General features: G+C 39.1%; 1 protein-coding gene across 4 annotated transcripts in view; it reads right to left on the minus strand.

Annotated features, from left to right (window-relative positions):
* WAC (WW domain containing adaptor with coiled-coil) overlaps positions 1-15,538 on the minus strand; it is a 51,517-nt gene that overhangs the window by 33,808 nt on the left and 2,171 nt on the right. For all 4 annotated transcript variants that reach the window (XM_015853210.1, XM_015853214.1, XM_015853212.2 and 1 more), the window contains exon 3: positions 15,190-15,385. In XM_015853210.1, coding sequence (XP_015708696.1) covers positions 15,190-15,385 — 196 coding nt within the window. The remainder of the gene's footprint in view (positions 1-15,189; positions 15,386-15,538) is intronic.

Genomic DNA, 15,538 nt, shown 5'->3' on the forward strand with positions numbered 1-15,538 from the left:
AAACATCTATTCATAACCACCTTAAATATCCAAGATCTTGGCCATGCACAAAGAGTAAGCTGGTAGCAGCTGCAGCAGCATATTGTTGTATGGTACTGGACTATACATTCCCTAACTTCACTCAGTTGAAAAGTACACAGAGCACTTACTCTCCCAAGATACTTACTCTGTTAATACTGTAACTCTTACTGTAACTATCATAAGAAGTATCAGTGTAGATAAAAGTTTACTGATGCTTACCAGCTGGGCAGAAAGCACTAAAAATGCTCCCTAGCAAAAACCAGTTCTGCTGCTGAACTTCAAGGCCAGTTCTTTCCCTTCACTGTCTCCAATGGTGACAGGGATTCAGGAAAGGACCTGAGAGTCTTCTGTGCTCAGAAACCAGGTATTTGGAAAGAAATACGGGGCAGCAGCAAAGCAAGGAACTTCATTCAACTTATACTCACACAGAGCTCAGTGACTCTCCATCTCTTAGCTAATCCGTATTCAAATGTGTTAAGCTAGAAACGCTACTAGAATGTGAACTTCCTCTGCAGCACAGACAGACAATTATTTGTTATCAGAAAAAAATTAACAGTCAGCAGTACTGACATTGTATGGAGGAAACTCAGAGTTAAGCACTGAAATCAGCCTTATCAAAGTACACCTGAACTAAGATGTCTGAAGTGTATTTTAGCCCCCAGCTTTGTTAGTTTGATGGAGGCCTTTGAGCAAAACGCTCACTGAAATTCTCCATATGGGAGGGAATAAAAGTAACATAAGGAAGTTTTCATCTTTTTCTCCAGGTTACCATTTACACAAGCTTTTATGGAAACCAGTCTAAGACACCACTATGAAAAGAGCTGTACATAAAGTGGGACAAAGTACTAAAAAGGATGAGAAGGATTCTACAGAGCTGTTTTTCAGAAAAAAAACCCCACAGATTAAAATAAGGATTTCTTTCTAAAATGGTAGAAAGAAACCAATACCTCCAAAAGGAAGAGAAGGGAGCACTAAACCACTTAAGGCCAAGGATTTACAGTGTTTTACTACTGAAATTCAAACACAACTGAGTTTCCTCATACTTAAAGAACTTCAAGATATTCTTAAAAAGATACATTACCTTCTATATTTTTTTATGTGCTATGTAACGAGTTTGCTATCTTCTGTTTACATTAGTATTCTTAATTATCTGTCTAATTTTATTTCAGACACTGAAGTTCAGTTTTAGGCTAAAGAATACAAACTGTCCTAAAAAGAAAATCAGTTACTGCCTCATCAAAAATGACTGGGTCCAACGAACAAAGTTCAGCGAGTGCAGTGAGCTCCTGGAAGACCTGACTTCCAAAAGCTGTTCTTTGCAAAATGGCTAAGAGGACAAACACGTATTTCCACCGCATTCCTGAAAAGCATAAATGGGTACCAAGAAAAGGGAAGACTGCAAGATTTGTAGCTCTACCACAAACACTCTGGCAGACAAAGTCACCTGACCGCAGCCTTTTTTTGAGTAATAAATAATAACATTGTAATAAGTAATAACATTAGAGTGAATGTACCTGTTTCTCTTAAAATAGGGCAGCATCCAATCACCTTCTGAACTTTTTTGGTTAGAACACCTTGGAAAGACCCAAAAGTTTCTGAAGGAGACATATCTGAAGGACTTGAAAACTGCAAGTTAAATTTAAAGGAAATAAAGAACTCTAAGTGGATACTAAATTTCTAGTATTTCCATTTATTTTTCCCTCCCTTTGGATTTAGGGCATTTATTAAAAGAAACAGCTGCTAGCAACATCATCAGTACTAACAATAAGCTACCTTGAGATTGATCAAGTTGAAAAAGAAGCTTAAGCCATTTTACCCACAGAAAGTATGAGAAGGGACTGTGAACTTCAGCATTCAGAGTCCTGTTCCCTCTGACTCACGACACCAGAAGATCCCAGTACAGCATCACTGATTTTAAGCCTTTTTAATTCTGCTCTACTTACTGATATATTGCATTTGCATTACTTAGAGAAGAACATTACTCTAAGAAGATATTAAGAGAATAAAGCAAAACCATGCTTTTGTTCTTGACTACAGCTCAGTAAATTTTTCTACCTGTAATACAGTAAAGGACAGCACAAAAGAGAGGTTCTGCTGTCCGCAAGCAAGTACTTCATACAGGAAGAGGTTTCAATAATAACACACAAAACAGAGAAGTGCTAAACTGACAGCCAGAACTCTTACCACAAACTAACGATGACATTACCTCAACTCCAATGTGGATCAGAACAGCATAAGGACAACAGACTCAATTTCTGCCTTCCAGGGCCTTGCCATGAAACCCAAGTAAACAGCCCTCCCACAAACAAGGTGCTGAAATACAGTCCCAAGAGATTCCAGGTTGGTAACACAAGTCTGACAGCACCTCAGCCACGTGCTTTCTATGTCAGGGAACCACATTTTCAAAGACCTGATGGACTCAGTAAAAAGAAGACAGTCTGTGACTGATCCACACCTTCACTAACATGCAGGAGAAGCTGACATAACAGAGAAGAGTTAGATTCCATGTCACTTGGGACAATCTCATTAGATACATCAATCCATTCGAGATTTTAAGGTGCAGACGCATGACCCACGATAATCACTCAGAAAACAAACACCACACTTTTCATACTACTAAGAAAGATAACAGTAAGGAAGAAAAACAGCACCACTTAATTCAAGTTGGTGCACAACTTGTATTTTCAAACCTTCACTCTAAAAAGGCAAGATTTCTTACTGTCCATGACAGTTTCAGAAGTTCTAAGTACCACCACTTCTCAAAGCTGAGTGCACTGCTACAACGTTAAATCTACTAAGCATTTTCACTCTGAAAAAAAATGAGTTGAACTGATACTGATCACACAGTGCTTGCTAGACTTACGTTCCTCTCTAGAGCAAGCCTCAGATTCTTTAGTTCAGAGATGATCAGACCACTTAAAACTGCCAAAATACACAGAGAACCAGCTCCAAAAAACCGCAAGAACACAGAAATAGCAACTACACAGAAACTAATCTGTGAAAATCAAGTAAAATCTAGTTCAATATACAGTGTATTAAAGAAACTGCATACGCACACAGTACAGTTACATTCAGTATTCAATTATAACAAGGATCCACCTAAAAATGTTTTTTACACACACATATATATACACGCACATTTTATACACATAAGCTTTGTGCTTTCAGTGTGATGGATTCATAGCCATAGTGTCAGGCTGGATGCTCTGCACAGCTTAATAAAGGCACGTGCAACGGCTGCCAAAAATATGGAGCACAATACATCACAATTCTTTCACCTTCCAATTAAATAATTCTTAAATATATACTCAAAATTCAACTAAGCTTTCCTAGAATCTCTTTCTAGAATCTTTTTGGTGAGGCTGGTCTCTTTTCAGTAGTGTGTGGGAACAGGACTAGGGGTAATGGGATGAAAGTACAGCATAGGAAGTTCTGCACGTATGTGCAGAAGAACTTCTTTACAGTGAGGTTGACGGAGCACTGGAACAGGCTGCCCAGAGAGGTGGTGGAGTCTCCTTCTCTGGAGATATTCAAGACCCGCCTGGATGCCGACCTGTGTGACATGGTATAGGGAGCCTGCTTTGGCAGGGGGGTTGGACTCGATGATCTCTAGAGGTCCCTTCCAACCCCACAATTCCGTGATTCTGTCATTTACTAGAGGAACAGACCTCTCCACAAAAGCTCAAGTTATGTTCACAAACTGAAAAAGCATTTTAGGATTATCTGATTGCCCAAGCATCTCATTTATTTCCCCAGCCAAGTAAACGCTCCAAAGGATTACAGAGAGCTTGCAGTTGTAAGTTTAGACAGCGTTTTGCCAGGAAGATGCACTTGACACCACTTGAATTTGAAAAAGATCAAATTATTTCTCACATCAAATCAGGTAAATACAGTATTCTTTCAGAAGAAACGAGAGGATTAGAAAATTACCCGTGTTAACCTGTCAGCAGCAGGCGTCTGAGCGAGCAAAGTACTGAGCCAGGAGGGATCCACACGCCCACTGATGTTACTCAAGCGTGACACCTGACACAAAATCACCCATCATCCAGAGGAATGCAAACACACGGAATAAACACGGTAGGAAGAAATGAGGCAAGGTGCATTACCGCATCTGGATAGAAGTGTTTATGCAAACGTACGCTATTTCTTTTTTAATGAAGGCCAGGAAAACAAGAAAACCAACACATTTTTCCTTTTTCATTTGCGAGTGAGCAGGTATGTTTGAAATACAAGAGAGATGAGTAAGGCAGATCACAGACTTCCTTTTTCTGCTTTTGCTACTGATAGAGATATGAATAATTGATAACTCTGCTGCTCTGACAAACTGGGTAACAAACCCAGTGAGAGGAGTGGAAAAGAACTGCTGCTTGTGAAGGATATAAAACAGAACAGTATTTAATACAGGAAACCAGGGGAAAGCAACCCACCTGTGCAACTGGGACACAGCTGTAAATGCCATTTCTTAATCATATTCTGAAAAAGCCTGACGTGCCCAGTGCTTGCCAAGGTGCATCAGATTTCTATGATAGTATCACATCTTCCACAAAAACACACCTTTTAGGTCTTACGTGAGATACTGAAATTCTTAAAGCAACAGATCCAACAGGTTTGAAAAAGGGGAAAGAGATTTTTTTGGAGCTTACCCATGCTGAGATCGCTCCCATTGTGACTGAACACACTCCCTCACTAACCACTGAACCTAATATTAACACGCCCATTACTACAGATATTTTCTCCGTGTTTTCCTTTAGCAAAAAGGCCGATCCTGATTCCTGCATTAAGCAGATTAAAGCACACAGGAGCCCAAGCCAAAAGCGCTGAAATCACGAATCCATACATAGAGTTAAAGAATAAACATAAAGCCATCACTTCACTAAACACAAGCCAGAAACGGTTCCTTTTCTTACTTAAAAATCACTTCTCAAACCAACATTTGTATGTATTACCTAATGGTGCTTTGTTTCTACAGCAATTCACCAGCACATTCAGTTTCCACAAGCTTTTCTTTGACCGGCAGCTTCTCTGCCAGAACAGCCGTATGGAATAATGACAGCGCCAGCTCTGACACACTCTTCACAGAGAAACAGGAAATCCAAGGTGCTATTTTACTTCAGCAGGGGCCAAACTTGTTTTGTTTAAAAACAAGAGCAGCTCGATAGCACCGGGGATTAAAACACACATATAAAGATGACACAAACAAATTAATTTTATTCCTTTTGAATCACCAATGTGACTCTACCTTTCCCATTCAGAATCATCCTACCATGTAGGAACCTCTACTGAGTGAGCTCACACACATGTAACAGGCAATGTGCCTGCAAGCTCTGTTTTTTCCCCAGTAAACAAGGCAGCACTTTGGGTTTTAGTCACTTGCCCTGGAGGAGGCACAGCCAAGTCCTTTCTGTCTGCATTTCTGGTAGCTCTCCCAATGGGCTGAAGTTAGGAAAACTTTAAGGAATTTCAGGCTATCAAATGAAGTTAACTTGCACAGATTTTATGGCAGGAGCTTCCCAAGGCACAAAAATGACCTGCCTTGATTGAAGCATTACATACCTAAGTATAAGCACACAAGGTATGGACTGATCAAACACTAACAGCTGCAATGTGAAGATCAGAATACTGCCATTTCTTATTGTCATCTAACACATATTAATTAAGGAGCAAAAAAAAAAATCTCAATTATTAATAAAAAAAAGAAATTTTATGAGAACTTTCTTCAAGATTTCTTTATAATTTTTGCAATAAGCTGTACGAATTAAACCATGACTAGGCTTTTTAAAAAAACAAACTTAAAATACTAGAAAAATCAATGCAAAATGATGTTCAATATTGACTTATTTAATATTTAAAGAAAACTGATAAATCTTAAGGTAAACAGAGGTAGCCTGGTTTATGCTGCTTCTCATCTCACCCTGTAGCCATCTCAGTCTCTATGCCCAGTTCTGTGTCCCACATTCAAAGCTAAAGCTGAGAGCAGAAAGCAGAAGACAGGACAGTGAGGAACCAGAAGTCACTACCAAGCCATCACCCCGTGCCTTCTCTGTTTCCTATAGGGTCACAAAGACCTAGACAAGTACCCAAACAGGTACCCCAGCACACTTGATATGGAGAGGAAAAACAGCAACAATTTAATTTGCATAACTGATTGCATATCTTCAGTTCCTCGTCTTACACATACAAAAGCTGGTGATCATTTAAAGGAAAGACAACAATCTCTTACAGGTTACAAGAAGTAACTTGACTACTCCAGCTCACAGAATTTCTTACAGGTTACATTTCTAGCAAGTGAAAACTTTTGTAGCAGAATTCAGAAAACAAAAAGATTCTGAATTGTTAACCATGGCAAACAAAAAAAAACAACCAGGAAACACTGGAAACTGATACACCTCAAACAGCTTTTAAATGGGAGGGGAAGATGAATTTAACTCTAGTTATTCCTCAAATTCACATTATTCTGCACACACATGATTTACACATGATGAGTTTAAGGAGTGCAGCACATCTGTAGCATCACCTCTAGGAGGTGTTCAAGACCAGGTAGGCTGGGGCCCTGGATCTGGTACCAGACCTGGATGTTGGCAGCCCTGTATGCAGCAGAGGGGTTGGAGGAGCTGGTGGCCCTTCTATGATTCTCTTATCCCTAACCCAAACAGAAATCTTTATTTACAGAATGTATCAATTACTCTTTAAGCTTCATATTGCTAAATTTAATTTTGAACTCATTTGATGGCATGGGGGGAAAACAGAAGGGCCTTATAAGTAGGTCTTCAGAAAGCAACTGAGACAAGCATGTCAACCTCTCTGCAACAAGTTCTTCTGGCGAGGAAGACAAGAAATTTAAGAATCTTACATTTGTTTTGCCACATGCAAATTCCGCAGGTCTAAAACAGAAAAGCCATTTCACAATATTTAGAGCGTTCAAGCAGATGAAGCTTGTGGTTATGGCCAACTCAAACTAAAATCCAATCTGGCAAACATATGAAGCAGTGAAGCAAGTTGAGCACACGCTGCCAGATCTAGCATAGTTTCACTTGACCTCAGAACCACACTCCAAAGAGCACGCTCTGTATGACCAAATCCTACAGTGCAATGCAAAGCACACTCACACCTCACATTCCAGGAGCCAAGTTCAACCACTCCAAAAAAGCAAAGGGTTACCACTGGAAGGATACTTAGGAAGTGCTCTAACAATTGTTAATCCATTCTAATTTGAACAAGCCACAAGCCTAGAAGACGTAAACTATAAATATTCACGTTAATGTTTGACCTACCACTGGACCTCTGAACAGCTAGTTCAGCTTTCTGCAGTAGAAAAACCTTAGAAAACCAAGTCATTCCACTTTACAACTTCCAGCCCTGCAAAAATTGCCACAGTCAAGTTACTCCAATTGTCTGTAATAACACTGAAAATTGTGCCAATTTTTCTATTTACTGAATACTTATTAGATTAACTGGCTGTGCTTGCATCTCTGTTTGCGACCTAATAGAACTCCTGATTTTTCCATATCTTTCCCCTGCAGTTATTCATTAAATAAGCCCTTAAATGCTTCCTTTGTAACTAAACCGAGAGCTCTTCAAATCTCTCCCTCTAATGCCCAAGTATCAGTTGCAGTCATTTCCTTGCTTTTTTTTCTGAAAACCTCCACGTCAGTATCTTTTCTCAACTGTGAAAAACAAAACAAGAGACTGTATTCCAGTAGCTGTCACATTAGCACTGCGAGGTAATCTCTGCCTGCTGCTGCTCCATATTCCCCTGATCATGTAACTTTCTGGCTAGCACTGCACTCAGCAGTTATGCTCTTAATTGTGTCAGGAGTTTCACATCTGTTTTAAGAGTCATCACCATACGTAGCTGTTTTCCTTCTGTTAATGCTTACTCTCCTTCCTGTAACATTTCACACAACAGACCACTTTTAGCTGCAGAGAAATCAGCATTTTCCCTTTTGCGTAACTTCACTAGCTCTGTACTACTGAATAGTTTTCATTATTTGCCATTCAGTTGTAGATTACTGGTAAGTCATGAACAATCCTACAATTCCTTCCCCAGAGAGGAGAACGTTTCTGTTCATGTACAAGATTAAATCCTCACATATAGCAAAAGCAAACAATCAAACAACATACTTAATGATACTTTTGGAAGCAGTTCTGAAATAAGTTCTCAGTTTTCAATGTGTAAAATGATGTAAATAGTATTTTCTTGGTTCAAAATCTCTGTGTGTTTAAACTCAGTTGGTAAGGAACACCAGAGAGAAATTAGCTTCCATGTATCAAAATACCAATAACAAAAGCTTAGAAAAAAAGAAAAAGCACTGTCAAGACTCCAGCCGTACCTCAGACACTCTTAAGGTGAGGAATTTAGCTTTGGAAACCAGCTGTTCATATCTGAGTACCTCGCCTGCGTCGCTCTGAGTCATACCACACTATGTCCCTTTTCTGAGTGATGGCAAAGCAGTTTAAGTTACATTTCATCAATATTGCTGCTGTAGAAACAAAATTAGGCTATGTTTTTTAAAATGCAGCAGAAAAACTACAGCATTAAACTTTAACATGCTGTTCAACTCATTACAACAGCCACAGAAAGGAGCTAATTATTCCAAACAGACCCAATCACCACAAGGTATTAAGGTATCTTCATTCTCTTCCAACACACAGTACGGTGGCTGCATGCATGGAATCATGTCGAAGCCACAGCCATTTACCAGACAGCATAAAAATGAATAATGAGGTCTCTTGTCAGTCATCCACTCAATGATTTTCCAGCCCTTCCACTAACTTGGAATTCAGACATTCCAACCGGACATTATTCTTGAATACTGCTCCAAGAGTCCGCTTCTCCTCAGTCTCTAGTCAGAAATAAAGTGTAAATCATCTTAAAACTTGCATTTCAATCTCCCAAGCTTGAAGAAAAATCAAGTACTGTGCAAGAGAAAAGGAATGAATACAAAAGTGTTTCTTTCAGACCCGTTAACCTGAGCACAGTGAGAGTTTGCCAGTATTCTTTCACCAAACTCATTTTTAAGTTTGGTGAAACTTAAAATTCTCAACAGAATTTCTCCAGAGACATTGCAGGGAATGGGCAAAAGGCCTTCAAGAAAGGAAACTGAATCCTCTTGTACTGAAGTTGCTGCAGAAGCATTTGCAGATCAGTACAACCATGTTTTGGCATCCCTTGTAATTCAAGAGAAAACACTAACACCATCAACACAGCGCAATGCTTCCCTCTTCAAGTGCTACATTTAAGTCCAGAAATTCATTTTTACATTGCAACCAATTGCTAGCGAAACAAAAGCTTTACGAGCATCACTGTTAAGAACTGCTTTTCAACAGGAGTGCTTTTTCTTTTTTACCCCTTGTAAAGGTGGTAACAAAGGATGGTTTAAAGGTGGCTAATATAAAGATATTGACTAAGATGGTGATAAATAGTCAAAGGTTATTAGTAAAGAAAACTCACCAATGTCGATGCCTGGACCAGATAGCTGAGGCAGTCTCCACTGGGGAGCGATCTCCAAGAGATGCTGCCTCAGTGGTGGTCAGCCCTTAAATGAGGTCTCAGAGGGGGTGGAGTCGAAGTCCACCCCTTCCGGGAGCACAGCTACATTACTCTCACCTGTGCTCCCACAGCTGACCCAACACTTGCCTCAGCTGATTAATCAGTGGTTCAAGCTGTGATTTCCCATACACCCCTTAACTGAAGAACTTGTACAAGGAACACTTTCTACTCCAACAGTAAAGATCTTCCCAGGAAGTGTCTGTGGAAGTTGTACAGAAGTGGACTTCAAAAACAAAAGTAGTTAATACTGAACGCTCAGTGCCCCTGAATTACTGTTTTCCACCACAAAGATATTACAGCACGCTGAGTTAGAAGACAGCATATAGAAGGCAAATCACATTTCAATGAAATCACCTCTTCTCTCAGCCAGAACAGAGGCCGAAGTCCTGCATAACGTAGTGACTTTTGCAGGTTTATTTGATAGTCTGTACAGAGAGGGCAGAAACAGCAAGGAAGAAAAATGTAAGTTGTCAAGAAACAGTATTTCTCTTCAGAGAAAAGAGTTATGTCCCAACCAGCAGTTAAGGAACCAACTTTAACCAGGGGCCATTAGAGAGTACGGATCTGTATTTCACATACTAGTAAATGAGGATGGTAAATAATGTTCCCAGCATCACAATCCTCACACCAACGGATTTTAGGAATTGGCTGCAGCAGCAGCTTGCAAACGAGCAGCATCACTTGCTGCCATGTGTTGGAACTCCCACTTTGGATCGTCTCCCATTAGTACATTGCCTTTCGCTTTCAAACTACATCAGATACTTTAACTTCATTACTAGAGCACTTCACGCAGCTAAATGCACACCTTAAAGCCACAGCTTTTAATACTGTCATCTTGATAGCACAATTCTTTCCAACTATTATTAGCGAAAGAAGCTAAAAGCATCTTCTATCGTGTGCTTTTTAAAAGCAAGCTTTGCAGACAGTTTTCAAAAGTAATTCTCAACATCAACATTACGAACATCAAAACTACAGGAGTGTACACACAGGGTATATTTATGATACTATTATTACACTTACCCTTTTTTTCCTGAGATTCTCACAGCAGAGTAAAAAAAAACCAAGGCCCAACCACCGAATCGTAATAAAAAACTAATAGAACCGATCCAGTAAAAAGTCATTTCAGAAACACTGCTGAGCATACAGAGCAGATCTAATGCTATTTTCCATTCTCTACTACTGTATTATCTATAATTTCCAAACTTTTATAGCGAACTCTTAAAAATGAACTATCCCCAACCGAAGGTTCTCCTACTAGCGAGATATACGAGAAAGCTTTTATTCCAAATTAGACCCAAAGAAAATCACAGAATATTTTTCCCATCTCTTTTTTTTTTCCTGTAATCCAACCAAAAAGCTTTTAAGATTTGAGTGGTCCTGGAAATTACACTTACAAATAAATACATAAATAAACTGCTCTGATGTTGGGGATGAGGTGCAGTTTTCAAAGCCTGTTTCATGGATGACCCACACTCTCATCTGAATCACAAACTTCACTTATTCCAGTTGAGCAGTGACTGTAAAGAAAACGGACCACTTAGAGCAGTTAGCACTGACTAAATGGCCAGCATCTACACCACCTGCTTCCTCAACCCCTTTGCTCTGCACTATGTTTCACTGTCCTCAGACTTCCCTCTTTTCAGCAGCCCTTCAATTTCCTCTTTGCAATGCATGCTGCCGTGGCCGCTTCCACTCTCTTCCACCTGCCCTAATGCCTTTTATTTCTGCCAGCTAATTAACAGTGATGCCAATGTAACCAACAGTTTGTTTCTTGTCCTCCTCTGCTGCGAGGGTTGCTAACACAGGAAAAAGTTCACTTCCTGCATCCAACTGTTGAGCATTCCTTCTGCAACAAGGACTGCAGCCTCCTTCAGGAACCACTAAAAGCAATGCAGGATAACTCACGACACAAGTTCCCAGCAAGAATTCTTGAACACATTGGTTTTGAAGCCTCCCAGTGATAAATGCAGAGAAAAACTCGGTATCTGCACTGTATGGAACAAATGTGTACATCAACTAACTAAACTGAATTATTCTTATTTGCATGAAGTTTTGCTGCATCTCTTTGCTATCACTTGTTGGTAATACTGGCACATAAACCTTTAAGTAAAAAGAAATATCATTCTAAAAACAAAACTCTGAAGGCCACCTCTTTGTTTTTACTCCTAAATGATAGATGTACATATACACACACGCCTCCCCCCACAGCATTCCCAACATATTCCACCCTACATATGTGAGCGCTTTGGTTTTTCTTTCCTGTACTTTCAGCATTATCATTACCTTGTTTGTACCCTTGAAAAGGCTTACAAAGATCATCTACCATCCCTGGGCACTCTAATGTTAAAATCTTTGTACTTCCCTTTTCTTCTTAGTGGAAACACTCTTCCACATTTACAAGGCCCTTCATAGCTCTGCTCACTGTAAACAATGCTGGCTGTAACTCCCTATTTGTTACTGCTCAGGAACTTCACACATGACTTGGTCTCCTAAGACTCCTGATCTCTTACAACTCCATGTTGCCTACAGCAGCTGACCTAGAAATAAGAGATACAGAGAAGAGGGTGGTTGTTCATTAGATTTCAAACCCTTGCACGTACAGATAATATCCTCATGCACAGGGACCTGAAAGCAAGAACAAAGTTATTCCAGCACTCTGATATGCTAGACTTACAAGCACTCTTTGAAAACAAAGGATGTGACAAAAACTTGCATGTACTTTCCCATTAACACAAGATAAACTTGGAGGTCTCTCTCCAGTGTAACTCATGTCTCTCTCTGTGTTCTCTTTCCACAGAAACCATGAACGAAGCAACTCTGAAAAAAGCTTTGTTTTCAGTGTGTTGGTGTGGAGGGCTTACTCTTAGTCTAAGTTCTAAAACCTTAAGTATTGATCAAATTATCAATTATTGATATTTATTATCAGTAATAAAATTTCTTATGGATATATTTCAACAAATTAAAAAAGATTCCCAGTATAAGCTATACTGCTATAAAGCTATAAGCTATACAAATACCTTTATATAGGCAGCAAAGCTTTTCACAGTGGGAGGGTTCAAGCATTTCTTTATTTATTCATTTTAAACCAACTGAATCACAGCCCTTTCACGTTGTGTGTACTTAAATCTTTAAACAAGGGTTAGCCCTTTCCATGCTTACCACAAAAAAGTGAGTCAATCCAGACTAAATGAGTCCCCAGCACCCATCAGCATGTTGGATGAACCTATCTTTTTGTAGCATTCCAGAGCAAAATTTAGCACAGGTGATACTAAGAGTGCCTTCTATAACACTAACTTGCAAGGGAGCAGATCAGGTTAATTCATCTTTATGTTCAGCAGTAATACCCCACATTTCTGATTTGATTTCTAAGACATAAAACAAAGATTGCTTATTTGGGGCTTCAGTGCAGACTGGGGAAATGACTACTGCAGATTTTCAGTGAGGTTTGTTTTGCTAAGTTCAGCCAGGTCACAAGAAGGCAATAATACCTTTGTAACAGCTTCAAATCAAGCACTACTCACTTTAAAATAATGAAATGTACAGCAATTACAAACAAGCCTATTTTTCTTTCCCCAAGAAGTCACTGCAATGTGTTGGAAAACATGTCACAGGACAACAGTGATGAAAACTTTTGCTTGCCATCTACCCATTTAACCACAGCAAGGTTTTTCTTATTCCCCCCAAGGTACATCTGTACCTGCAAAACTGAGGGAATACTACAAAGCAAAACAGTACCTCAGAGTAATTTGACAGAGAACACTACAAACTATCAGACTGTGTCTTTTGGGCATCAGCAACATGTCCATATTCACCTACATTCTAACACCTACCTTTAATTTACACTGACAGAAAGATCTGGTACATCTTAGTGGGACATAGAGAATAAGATGCAACAACTTCAAACTTGCAAGGAGTTGCTCTGGAAGACAAAGCTGGCATTCTCCTAGCTCCCATCTGGCTAGCTTTGGTTCAGCAATACACAGTACTTAACTTGGGTTGTTTTGAGTGTGTGTTAGAACATTGAAACTGGCACCAAACTGAACTTATGAAGAACAGACAAGAAAAACCATTTCTTCTTTTAAATAGAATAACATAGATGCTCTTTCAAAGGCTGTAACTTCCCTCAAACTATTTAATACAACCTCCTTCTCCCAGCCCACTGATATATAATTTAGACAAGACCACTTTCAGATAGAATAAAGGACATTTTTCACTCTATTAACAGCAGTGGGACAGTGTTCTTTACACTTACAAAGCTACCAATAATTCCTTTTCCATCATTACTATCTACATCCACACCTCAGATCACTCACCAACTATTCAGTCCAGACTCAGTGAGAGCTTTAGAATCTGTTCTCTACCCTCAAAAACAATTTTAGTGCTAAAATAAGCAAATATGCTCCCCACAGAGGCTCAACCTCCAAACAGTGTCATATATGCATAACTCCACTAAATGTAGCTTCACTGAAATCGGTTACCACCGAACACAGAATTAAAGGAGGATTTAGGACAAGTACCTTTGGACAGGTAAAAAAGGAAGAGAAGGCACTTTTGTGTCTTGGAAAGTAATGTGTGATAGCAGTCTACCAGTCTTGCATGTGCATTTCATCCTGAGATTACTGTGCTTTCAAGTATGAGCAAATACAATGAAAACCAATGTACTAAGAAATGCTGCAAGTCTATGCAAACCTTCTACTAAGTAATATCTCAGTATCAGTGGTCTACTGTTAATCCCCAAAAGTGGGAAAATGTAAGAACTGTTGAGAACAGTTGAGCACCATAAATGTACACGCGGTATGGAACTAATATGTTCTAAAGGACACAAAGATATTATATTTGTTACTTTAATAAGTAACAATACTGCAGTGATAAATACACCTGTACATCCCAGGCTGTTTACTTTATAGAGAACTTTTCCTGGTGCTTCTTTGTCTCAAGTTCTGTCCCTGAATACTTTATAACCCAATACAAAGAACAAATAGAATACTTACAAAACAGACTTCCAAACCCAGTAACAAACTTTTTAAACCTCCAGCTGTTACTCTCCTTTACCAAAAGGAAAACTCTACTCTTAGGCGTTTTTAGGAGGTAGAAATAGAAAATAACACCAGCTTAAAACTTCTGAGCACACTATTATCATCTGAATTACACTGTAAAAAGATAGGAGGCTACCTGACTAAGCTTCTGCCAGGAGATATTGTACTAAGTGCTATCTTTGATTTTAACATTGTTAGTTTACAGCAACCAGATCTAAAGCTATTTTTTATCATTCTCAGAGTGTAGCCCAGGAAGCACATACCTACATTACAGAAATACTAAATTATTTTTACTAAAATAGCAACTTAAACCTTTAAGATTGTCAATCTCTAGAACTCTAGAATATGGTTTTATCTTATTGAACGTTGCAGTATGCAGAACTCTCATACCTGTAAAAATAAGACAGCTAACAGGTGTTACAATGCCTGCTTCCAAGCAAACATGGCTTTTGGTTTCACAGCAGTCTTCCGAGCATCAAAGAACATCGCTCAACGCAATGCTCCCTTCACCTGAGTGACAACTGTTTAATTTTATGAGGAAACAGTAATCGCTTAAAGAAAGGTTAATTAAAGACAACTCACCACCATCCCTCTCTCTAACTCTGTGAGTATGCACACTTTTTGCTTTACTGTGCCCTGTGTTGTCACTGTATTTGTTTTCAGGGCTATCAGAGCGCCGCAACATTTTATTTGGTGGTGAAGGATCTGTGGTGTCTCGCATCTTGTCATGACGATGATCACCACCACTTGGGTGACTCTTGGATGAGTACTTAAGAGCCTGAAAAAGATCACAAGAAAACAGGCATTTTCATCAGATATAGATACAGAAAGAACATTTTAACATCAGTCATAAATTTCAGATCTTTCTTCTAAAACACTTTTTGAAGTAATTAATTTTTATTTCCCATTTAAATAACCACTATTCATCCTC

This window comes from Coturnix japonica, chromosome 2 (genome assembly GCF_001577835.2).
Source record: "Coturnix japonica isolate 7356 chromosome 2, Coturnix japonica 2.1, whole genome shotgun sequence".
NCBI lineage: Eukaryota > Metazoa > Chordata > Aves > Galliformes > Phasianidae > Coturnix > Coturnix japonica.